Raw genomic sequence first — 11,497 nt, forward strand, 5'->3', positions numbered from 1 at the left:
AGACGACCCACCTGTTTCAAAATGTCCCGCCTCTTCACTATTAATGGTACTAATTGGACTATCACTTGTACATTGTTCATTATTTCTCTTGATCAGTTCTCATTCTATTTTCTTCTTTCTATTTCTTCTCATTCTGTTCTGTTCAATAAAATTCTCCCTAACTAAATTCTGTCAAAGTTTAAGGTTTGAAATCACTTACGTTAGAGATTCCACAGTATGTGCCCCTCTCTTCTTTAAGTTTTGAGATGAAGTTTCTAGATTTCATATCTCTTTTTTCATTTTCCTCCATTTTTTGGCCGTTTTCCGTCCGTTCGTTGTCAGTTTTTTTTTCATTAGATCATATTTTATTTCCCGACTCATTTTGAGGAGTTCGCTTTTTTCCTGATTCTTATTTGATGTTCTTCCTGGACTTCTTTCTTCTTGTCAAAAAACTCATCAGAATTTTTTACAGATTTCTTTACTATAACTATTTACAATTCGAATCGCCATCCAAACGACCCGGAATCAACACAAAGACCAAAGAAGCTACCGCTGGCACAATGATGTACTTTCTGCTCGTCGTTTCGTTTTCTCAATACTTCTGTCTTGCTGTGTATTTCAACTTGGCACCATTTCAATTCAATTTCGACCTCCGTTTCGCCATCCCATTTCAACTTTCACCTATTTATTGAGAGCACTCATGACTTTATGTGTTTTCAATCTGTAATTGTAAGTTACAATTTGTAACACACTCAAACATTTTGTTGATTTTCATTTCTCCAATAAACAAGTTCTAAAAGCATAAATCCGTTTTGTCGTTTGAATTTCGAATCTCCTCGAAAAAAGAGTTCGAAAACTATAAGCACCTTATTTCTATAATACAAGATAGCGCACAATTACCCGGACTGATAAAAACGGGTAGATCCTTACTATTAGACATAAGTATCTTGGAAGCACAAAAATTGGTGAAAATATAATTTTACGTTTGATTCAAAGCTTCTGGAATTTTCAAAGATGTTCCCCAAGGTTAGGTATTGTTATGATTATCCAAAGATGAACGGTCTAATGTTTCTTGTGATTTTCATGAGATGAAACAACGTGGACAAGAGATAACTCAGTTCAAAGTTGATAAAATAGTTTGAAACCTGGCCAGTTTATTGATGAATCCTTTGAATTTTTGCGCTCCAAATTTGAGCCCAGTACAACGCTCTACTCAAATTTTATGCTACTAAAAATTTGAGAAAAAGTATTTATGCGCCATCATGTAGTCTGTACGGTGTGCACTGTTTTGCGAAGAATTGAATTTCAGATCATAGACCAGAGCACAGAAGGATTCCTAAAAGCTCCCTTCATTCAATCACTTCTCCTTGTCTCATATTTTCCATTTTCGTGAGTACACCCATAAAACTCTTGACGTGTTATGGAAGTACATAAATGTGTGCTCGTAATTAAAACGGATACATGTGATATGAATCGGAAGAAACGACGTACGAGTGGGATGTGTGGGTACGTTGTTAAATCGGTGTAAGATCATCATAATATCAGAAATCGCAAAAGATAGACACAAAATATGTAGGTAAAAGTCATAAGTGATTAGTGATCAAAGGAAGTGACGCAAGTTTTGCTTGACCAAACAGCTCAAAAGAAGGTCGGATCGAGTCAAAATATTTGATCATTTTGGTTGATCAAATGAGGTCAGGAGACACGGAAATTGTGTTTTGGTGATGATTTGGATTGTGATGCTCCAATTTTCAGGCCGATTCGACGTAAAAGTGGATGATCGGAAACTGACTATGAGCTTTAAAACTAGTGGGAAAATTTTTAAATTCGAAAAGATTCAGGAAGGTTCTAGAGCATTTTAGGATTTCCATTTCCTAAATGTTAAAAAATATTGTAGATTCTTACACTGTATTTATATAACACAAATCAGCAAATACAAGATCACTGATTATCTGATAATTTTAGATCAGTAGAGAAATTGTTGGATCCCTGATTCATAACGGAACATCACTATTTTGAACCAATTCAAAACATGAACATTTCAAATATTAAACGAGGGTTCCGCAAATTTTCTCATTTTCGGAGCTCATTGAATAATATTTGACGACAGTAATGTTTGCTTTTTTTTCAAGAATCCTATGAATCAAAAGTTTACAAAACATACAGAGTTTTCTAGAATTTTCAGTTTTGTATGTTTGAAAAATTTAATTATTACTTGATTACTCTGAAAATGCCCAGTCATGCCAGAGCTTGATTTTTGTAGCTGATCAATTTCGTAGAAATCAATCAAAATTAGTTTTCTCGCTTACAAAAATGTACCTGAAAATATCACGATAAATAAAATAGTTTTTGTGGCTTGAAAAAATATTTTCAGAATTACAAAACTATCGTATTCCCTTTAATAGAATCCTAACCAAACCGTTAACTTTGAGCACAATCTCGATTATTGTAAAAGATATCAAAATTTTGTTAACTGATAAAATATTGGTAATATTATGAATAAAAATTATCAGTTAACAAATGTTTGATATCTCTCACAGGAATCGAGAAATTAAGCTCAAAATTGACGGTTTCTGTGGGCTTCTGTTAGAGGGAATACGATAGTTCCCTTTGATTTACCAAATGACCCGTCTTTGGAACGTTTTTCGAATTATCTGAAAACATACAATATAATTTTCAGGTCTTCCCATTTTTTATGACCTAGTTCCTGATCCATGACTGATGCATGTACCCGAACACTGATCACTCATTATTTTTCTAATTAATTTCTCTTTACGATCACCCTCTCAATACACAACCGATTACACCAAAACTCATAAGTCAGAAGCCATTTTTGTATTTTTTCTCTTTGTTTTTTCTGATTCATGCTCTATATCAAATGTCAAAGATTCTTTCTCAAAAAACAGCAACCATCCTTTTTTTTCCAAAAAGATGTACATAAATGAAAAACGTAGTTTTGTGGGGAAAGGAAGTTCGTCTGATATAAGTAGTAGTCTTTTGATTAAAAAAACGGAAACCAACACATCAGGGATGTTTTCAAAATATCCATTTTATTTATCTTACTAATTTCGTATAGAGATTGAATTTTCTAGAACCCTAATCTTCGAAAATTTGCAAATTCTAAAGAAGACTTTTTCATGGTGAAGCACTTGAAAACAGAAAAATCATGAAGTTAAATGAGTACAAAAATGAAATCATAGAAAATATTTTTAAAATAAATTTCAGCAACAGGAAATGTCAAGTGGGCGTTCTCTGCTTCGTAGGTGTCTCTGGAAATCTGTGGAATTTGAATTTCCGATGTTGAAAATTTAGAAAAACATCACTTGCTTGACTTCCCGATGATGTTTCCGACTTGATCTGGAGGATTCTAGAAAGAAATGCAGCTGATCTTAAAATGAAAATCATGGATTTTTTTTTTACATTACCGTAAAACCTGTAACAGAAGGGCCCCACACACTGTCAAGTTTGAGCTCGATTATCTCAATTACTTTAAGAGATATAAAAAAATGTGCCAACTGATAAAATGTTTGTGATATTATGATAAACATTTGTCACTTGACAGACTTTTTACTTATTTGACAGACAGGAGCCGAGAAAATTCGATTCAAAGTTTAAAGTTAGGTTCTAAAACAGGCTTTACATTAATTTGATTTTCTTGCATTTTTAGGTTTTCAGGTTCTGCAATTCGAGATTCCAATGTTTAGGGGTTGTGGGGATATTTCCAACGATAGGTTTCATGCTTCTGAGGCTTTGAAAAATTGCAGCCTTCCATTTTCAAAAGAATCAATATCCTTATTTTCAGGTCTTGTAATTTTCTAGAAGACAAGTCCCAACAATACCTAGCTGTAAATTGGTGTCATTTTTTAATCAAGTTCTATAAATGACGTTGATTTTATGACTTATTGGCAACTGAAAAAGTAATCAAGCCACCCACAAAACAATAAGAAAATGATAATTTGATTGGATATTTCTTATCCGAGAGATCTGTGTTGTGAATTCCCCATTTTTAAAGTCTCTGATTTGTACTGGAATTTTATGGGCACAGATCAGAAAAACATAAAATGTATGAGATTTCAGATCGGATCCAGATTGTCCGGTCTTGATTTTCTAATCAGATTCTCAAAACAAATCGTTACAGTACTATCTACCTTCCTTGATACCCCTGGGTCTGATTCATTTTCTCACATAGCTCCCGAGAACGAGTGTGAGAACTGTTCTTGATTTTTTAGACATCCCAATAATTGTTTTTCCAATTGTTCGGGAACATATTTTGTTCTTTTCCCATCGGTTGTTATTTCAATAATCATTATGTAGAAAATCAAATCATCTAGAATTATGAAATGTTACAGCTTTTGAAGTCGTACCAGGTTGTCTAACATTTTGAAATGGAAAGGCTGAAAACTTTGAAATTGTGAAAGATCTATTTAGAAAGATTAGACAAAACTTTGATCAAAGAATGTGGGAAATGGTATAAAAGAGGGTATTTTAGAATTTCAAAACCTAAGAATAATGTTTCTAGGTTTTGATTAAACATAGTTCAATAGTCTCCAAGTTTGGGCTAGCTTCTATCTTCCTTATAAATAAAACGCTAGAGGCGTCTGTCCGTCCCGGTGTCTGTAAACTTTTGAAAAGCTTGAAAAATTAATACAAATTTACGTGACCCTTTAAAAATAATTGAGGAGCTGAGCCACGAATCAGTAAAAAAAACTAGATTGATTAGCGCCGAAGGCGCACCAGCTTGCTGGTTAGAGATAAAACGGCGTATACTTTCAGTTTCTTTTATCGAGATGTGAAACCTCCAGATTTGAATACCCCAAATAATACGGTAGTTTTGAATACTTTCCATATGCAAAACCTTATAAATCAACGGAAGAACTATACTATTTTGAAATATTGTTCCACTTGACGATATTATTTTTTTCTGTCTCAAGTACCAAGTTCTGGTTATAAAAGCCCACATGAAAGCCAAACTTTATTTTAGTCATATGTTCTTTAGAATAGCCTCGACTCCAAGTTTTTCAATTTCTTTCAGTAATTTCCTCTTCTCTCCCTTTAACATCAAAGATCAAAGGAAACTATTAAGCAACCTTTAAAAGTCATTTCCACTTAATTATCTGGAGAAAAACTTAAAAATTGACACCTGCAAAATATTATTCAATGTCATTTTTCTTCTTTTATTATTTTTGATGTTTCAAACTAGACTTTACTCTTCTTTTTTCGATTCCATATTAGTCTCGAATCTTTAGTCTAGGATTCCAGACGTCATAATAATTTCATAAGAACAATATACTTTTCAGCTTCTTCCTTTGTGTCTCTAAAAAAAAACCAGCCGTTCGTTCTTTTTTCTGAAATGTGTCATTTTCCATTATGTTTTCGTCAATAATTCCATTCCCTTTCCCAGGAATTCAATCAGATTTTTGTAATTTTTCTGTGATTGAGTTCCCACCATTAGTCAGTCACGTGGCAGCCAGAATAAATAGAGCCTTTTTTAGGTCTCCACCCCCTTCCGTTCCGATTATCGGGCACCTGACTCTGCGATTTTTAGCGTCACTTTTCAACATAATTCGGCTTGATCAAACCAACCCAAATTGACCTCAATATTTTTGTGCGGCTCTGTGACCCTCAGATTCTAAGATTTTGAAATCCTGATGGGTTACTGTAGTTACAAACGATTTTTTTTGACAAAGCGGATTTCGAAAACTCAAAATTATGAAAACTTATTCCACTCGAGACCCACGAGGGAACTTTTCGCCGAATTCCGAATTCCGTTCCAAACACCCTTGATAACATTTTGGTTTCATTTTTTTTTATTCCGGTTATAGAGTTTGCAGATTTTCTCTGGAATAAGATCTAATACGATTTGGATATTTTCGGCGGTTTTTGGCAGCTATGTGTTCAAAGATTCTCATGGGTTACTGTAGCTTTTTTTATCGCCTTTATTATTCTGAAAATTTTGGTCTTCTGGAAGTGTTAGCAAAAGTTTGTATGTCAATACTAATACTAATTCGTATCGAGACTTCTAGATTGTACTTGTATAGTCATGTCTGCGATTTTGTAAAGTTAGGTGCGTCTGATACAAAATTTTCGTATACTTTTAAAAAAAAATAATTTCAGAGAGCCTTGAATCTCTTCCAGAAATTCTTTTACGATTTTTACTGAATTCCGAGCCTATGCTCCACCCCCATCCGACGGAAGCCCTACTCATGCTCCGCCCACTTTTGCTGAACCTCCTTCGATTTCCTTCACTAATAACTTCCTCACCTAGCTTCTTCTTATTGTTTTAGTTCAATTTTTGTAGTTTGCTTCTTACCTACATATCCATGAAACAACGTAGGAGTTGCACACGCAAGGAAAAGTTTCCTTTTTTTTCAAAAGTATGAATTTCTAAATGTGTCAAAAAAAGAAGAATATTCCTTCCGTATGCAAAGAGAAAAGAAATGTTGACTTTTCGGTAGAGGATCACTTTTCATATATGCATTTTTTTATGATGAAAAGTTATTTATTGTTTTTGGAGGGATACATTTTGAACGGAGGATCAGTATAGTTTCTCAGAGATCTTTGTTTTCTGGGATCTTAAGATATCAAGACATTTTTTAGCTTGACTGGTAGTTAGAAATTGTTGAGGATTACTGTAATTCTACATATAGTTACCATAAACACTCTGATAAAAGGCCAGTCAAACCGTCTACTTTGAGCCTATATATCTCAGTTCCTGTGAAAGGTACCAAATAACGGTCAACTAACAAAATGTTTTTGATATTATGGCAAGCATGTTGTTAGTTTTTTTTTACTTTTGATATGTTTTACAAGAACCGAGATATATGAGCTCAAAGTGAACGGTTTGGGTGACATTCTATTAGGGTGTTTACTTATTGATTGTGAACGAGAAACCATCCTGAAAATTTGATAGAATGATGAAGCAGTTATTTTTGAATTTCTGCTTCTGAATTTATAGATTCCGGGAAGAGGACTTGCAGATTGTATCAAAACTATAATATTCTAGAAAGATTTGTCTATTTTTTGCTGCTTTTTTTTCACAATATTTGGTATTTTTGCTGATTTTTTTTACAACATGGTGTTCAATTTGTTAATCAGTAAATGTTTTGAACCGTTTAATTCCATTTCAACACTCTCATAGAATTACCCCTAACTTCCAACTTTGAGGCAACTTATCTCGGTCCCTGTCAAAGATATCAAAAAGTGTTCAACAGACAAAATGTTTGTAATGTTATGATAAATATTTCATCAATTGACTACTTTTTGATATCTTTCACAGGAAACAAGATATATGGACTCAAAGTTGACAGTTCGGAGAGCATTCTAACAGAGTGTTTGAGGTAATTATTTTGAAAACTACGCTTGCTACTAGAAATTTCTAGAAAATTGTAATAATTATTTTCATGTCTTCAATTCAATAAACCAGTCTAGCACTTTTTCCCATTATTCTCTTAATTCAACTATCCCCTTATATCCCCCTATATCCATCCTCTTCTTCCACTTTTTATTTCCCCATTACTTCTATTTCCATTCATTCCTTTATGGCTTCCTTAATAAACAAGATCTCTGAATTTCGAATTCCAGGAAAGGAAAGGTTTTCAAGTTTTCAGTACAAAATCAAATATGCACATCAGAAGGTTTTTTCCCTTATTATTACGTTCTTCTGAATTACTCTGCAGATTGAATTTGTGATGATGGGGAGCGGAAAAAATAAAAGTGCTGAAAAAACAGGATCATTGAGCAGAAAAAGGAAATAGTTTCACCTGGAAAGTGTGACTTTAATAATTCAATGAACTATGAAATTCCAAGAACCTACTATCTTTCCATAATCATCGCAGATCCATCTCATCTGAATAAAAATGAATGAGTTCATCTGAGTTCATTTTGAACTCTCTCTCCTGCAAATTCCATTAAATATTCCCGGACATGTTTCTTCTGATTCTTTTTGGATTCTAAACTACGTCAGAACCTGAAAAATTTGAACTGATGACGAGTGCCTTCTAACCTAGTTTTCAACGTGTTCAAAATAAGTTACTTCCCTATTAGTGGAGCAGGATATAAAAGCCGAAAGAGTTTGTAACACATTTTCATTCCGAAAGGAAAAAGAAATTGAGTTTGGTGTCTAGACACACGTTTTTCTTTAATTTCAGTAGTCGCTTTTAAACGGAAAAAAAATAGTTAAGGGAAGGAGTACGGAGGCTGAGGTACAGAACTTGTTTCGAACCCACTGATCGCTTGAACTGTTAACATTTTTCTTTAAGCAAAAAATTAATTTTTAGCATTTAGGATTTCCGATTGACAGTATATGACAGCTACTTGAATCTGTTTTCTATCATAGAATATAGAACTTTTTGGATCTAGTCGGTTATTTCGTATCTTACAATTACATTTATTTTTTTTTGGTCCTTGGATTTTAGAATTTTAAAGATTTTTCGAATTTTTAGATATCGCGAATTAATGATTTTTGGATTTTTGAATTTCTTGGTGGTTTCGAAATTATGAGTGTTTTAGAACTTTAGAATTTTAAGGATTTTCAAGATTTTTCGAAATTTTAATAGTTTTTGGAGTTTTCCGCATTTTTGATTTATTGAATTTTTTATTTTCCGAAAACTTTGGATTTTTGGATTTGTAGAATTTTTGGGTTTTTCAAAAATTAGAATTAGATTTTTTAGACTTTTTGGAATTTTCACATTTTTAAATTGTTAAATTTTTTCGAATTTTCGGATTTTCATGAAATTTTTGGAATTTCGGAATTTTCTGGATTTTTGAGTTTTCTGGATTTTCGAATTTTTCAGTTTTTGGAAATTCTAAGAATACCACGAATTGCAAAAAAAATTCAAAAATCCGAAATTTTTCGAAATTATTGGATTTTTTGAAAGTCCTAATATCCCTTCACTTTTCAATAAAATTTATGAAAAAATCGCAAAAATAGAGCAAAAAGTAATTACAAAAAATACATACTCCTTCAAGTATTCCGCTACCGGACCTAAGCTCCGCCCACTCTAGACTTTCCCTAAATTGAAATTGGACCACAGAATAGAACCTTGGTATTTTCAGATCTACGGAATTCTCCTATTCATACATCCCCAAAAAATAGCATGATCCTATTTTTGAATTTCTGGAAACATAGAACCGAATCTGAACCGAGTACAATCTGAAGGTCGAGCATCTTCGACCTATGAGATCTTCTGAATCTTTGAATCTAACAATGTCCATTCATTCATCACTATATTATTTTGTTAATCGATGTTACCTTCTTCCCAAGATGTTTGATTTTCTCTTTTCTACTACTTACGAACCCATATTTACAACTTATAACGAGCATGGGTCCTTAACGGTTCGGTTAATTCTAGGGAGTGACGTGAAAACGACTAGGAGGCGTAGACATCCGGAAATGAACATAATAATAAGAAAAATCGAGTTTTCATGTTTTCAATATCTTTTTTTGATTCTAAAATGTTACAGTAGACAGAATATTTGCTAAATACCTATATGAAAACTAATCTTTCTCTGTTGTTTTTTATTTTCTTATTTAATGATTTTCCCCTAAAATTATTCATCGCCTGGATGAATACGAATCCCCCTGTTTATTTGTTTTACTTCTTCTCTCTGTTTGTCTCGAAAAATGGAAGATTTGTTATTTTCAGAACTCTTGGAAAATCTGCCAATATGTTGTCCCGACTGTTCCTTCTTCTCTCCTTCGTCATTTTGGTGAGTTTTGCCACCATTTAATCAAAAAAGGGATAACTTCAAAAATACTTCATACACTTTTTAATGTTTCAGTGCCACTCGATCGTCTCTGAAATCTCGCACAGATTCCTTCATAGGGATCCAGAGTACGAGGGGCGTGTCTACTACGGTAACTCACAAAAATAACTTTTTAGCATTTAAAAAACATATTTCAGAACCCCTGTACACTTCAAAAGACTTCCGTCTTGGTGGATCCGCTCAACTCTCTCCACTCTATGAAATGACCAACTCGCACCTTCTGAATTTGGCCGATTTGCTCCGAAAACGAACTGAAACTCAAACTCCGTACTAATGAACAAACTTTTTTTGTGAAATCAAGGATCAAATAGATATAATAACTTTCTTTTTTTTCTCGGACGACGCCTTCTCTCACATTGGTCTAATAAACGTTCCTTCTGTTTTTGGGCATTTTCTATTCATCACACTTTGGATTTTCCTTACTTTTTCAAGAATCCTGCCACCGGGCTCATGGAAATTTTCTCGAAAAAATTGAAGTTTTGCAAAAACAGAGTTATGGAAGAGAAAAGACGGTGGCAGTGGCCGGAGGTCCCCCAACGACAGCTACCGTAACCTAAAAATGTTTCGATTCTCCGGATTCGTTTCCATTTATTATTATGTTTTCGTTGAAGAACGGAGAAAGAGGCGCGCGAGAGTTAAAGAGTCAAACTTTCGGCGGCCTGTGGTCCAGACGCACTTAGACAAGTTCAAAGCGGTTTCACTGGAATGTAAGGCCTCATCGACTGCTCTCGCTTAAAAACAGAGAACAAGAGGAGAAAGGATTGGATAATTGAGAAGAAACTTCCATTGAATGAGTCTTCCTTTTTGTTGTATTTGGTCGATCGAGCGAAAGGAATTGGAAGCAGCACCCTGTCGAAGATATCGGCTGCATATTAAGCTGCAAACCAAGGAATTTCGGCCATCGGAGCAACTTTCGTTTCGGAAGTAATCAAGTCAAAGAGGAGGGAAGAGGTTCAGTGCAAGAAGACTGTAGTTGAGGTGACTATTCAGGACGTCGAGAGGACCACCAAACTAGCGATGGACGAGATGTATAATGAACTTGTAATATCAAAACCCTCTTTCGAAGTGATGAAACAGAAAAACATATTCTCTTGGAGCGTAGACGAAAGAGAATACTATTTTTCACTTATTTTCTACGAATTTTTGTTTTTTCCTCAAACAAGTCGGAAAATTGCAATTTTTGATGAAAACATTTTTTGAAAACGCACAAAAATCGAGATAATAAATCCGGGAATCAAGCATATTTTAAGTTACTTTAGTTGTCGCGATGGGACCTCCGGGCTCCATTTCTCTTCAAAATTCACAAATAATACTTGTAGAAAAAAATTAGTGGCTGTGGCCGAAGGTCCCGAAATTCTTAAAGGGGGACTCCGACCAAAAATTTTTATTGCATTAAAATGTGTTAAAAGTTATCTATTTTCCGAATATTATTGCGAAAAAATTCAAAAAAAATCCGAAATTCCCGAAAAACGGCGTTGAAAAGGAAGAAAATTCAAAAAAATGTGCTGCCGGGGGACGAGGATTTTCAGTGAGAAACCTAGGCCACGGCAGCGGGCGCCTTTCCTACGTGGCAAAATTTCTGGATTTTTTTTCGATTTCATGTACGGCAGATAAAAAACGTAAAAAACCACTGTCGGCGACTTGAAAAAAAAGGCTGTCAGGTGCCGTGGCCTAGGTTTCTCACTGAAAATTCTCGTCCCCCGGCGGCACTTTTTTTTTTAATTTTCTTCCTTTTCAACGCCGTTTTTCGGGG

General features: G+C 34.1%; 1 protein-coding gene across 1 annotated transcript; it reads left to right on the forward strand.

Moving 5' to 3' along the window:
* Window positions 1-7,517: 7,517 nt before the first annotated feature.
* On the forward strand, window positions 7,518-10,018 carry CBG10096 (the record flags this gene model as incomplete). Its single annotated transcript, XM_045244277.1, has 4 exons — window positions 7,518-7,570; window positions 9,624-9,687; window positions 9,760-9,835; window positions 9,882-10,018. The coding sequence occupies 4 exons, from the start codon at window positions 7,518-7,520 to the stop codon at window positions 10,016-10,018; spliced, it is 330 nt and encodes a 109-aa protein (XP_045094199.1).
* Between the last annotated feature and the right edge of the window lie 1,479 nt (window positions 10,019-11,497).

This window comes from Caenorhabditis briggsae, assembly GCF_000004555.2.
Source record: "Caenorhabditis briggsae complete genome, chrIII, whole genome shotgun sequence".
NCBI classification, from domain to species: domain Eukaryota; kingdom Metazoa; phylum Nematoda; class Chromadorea; order Rhabditida; family Rhabditidae; genus Caenorhabditis; species Caenorhabditis briggsae.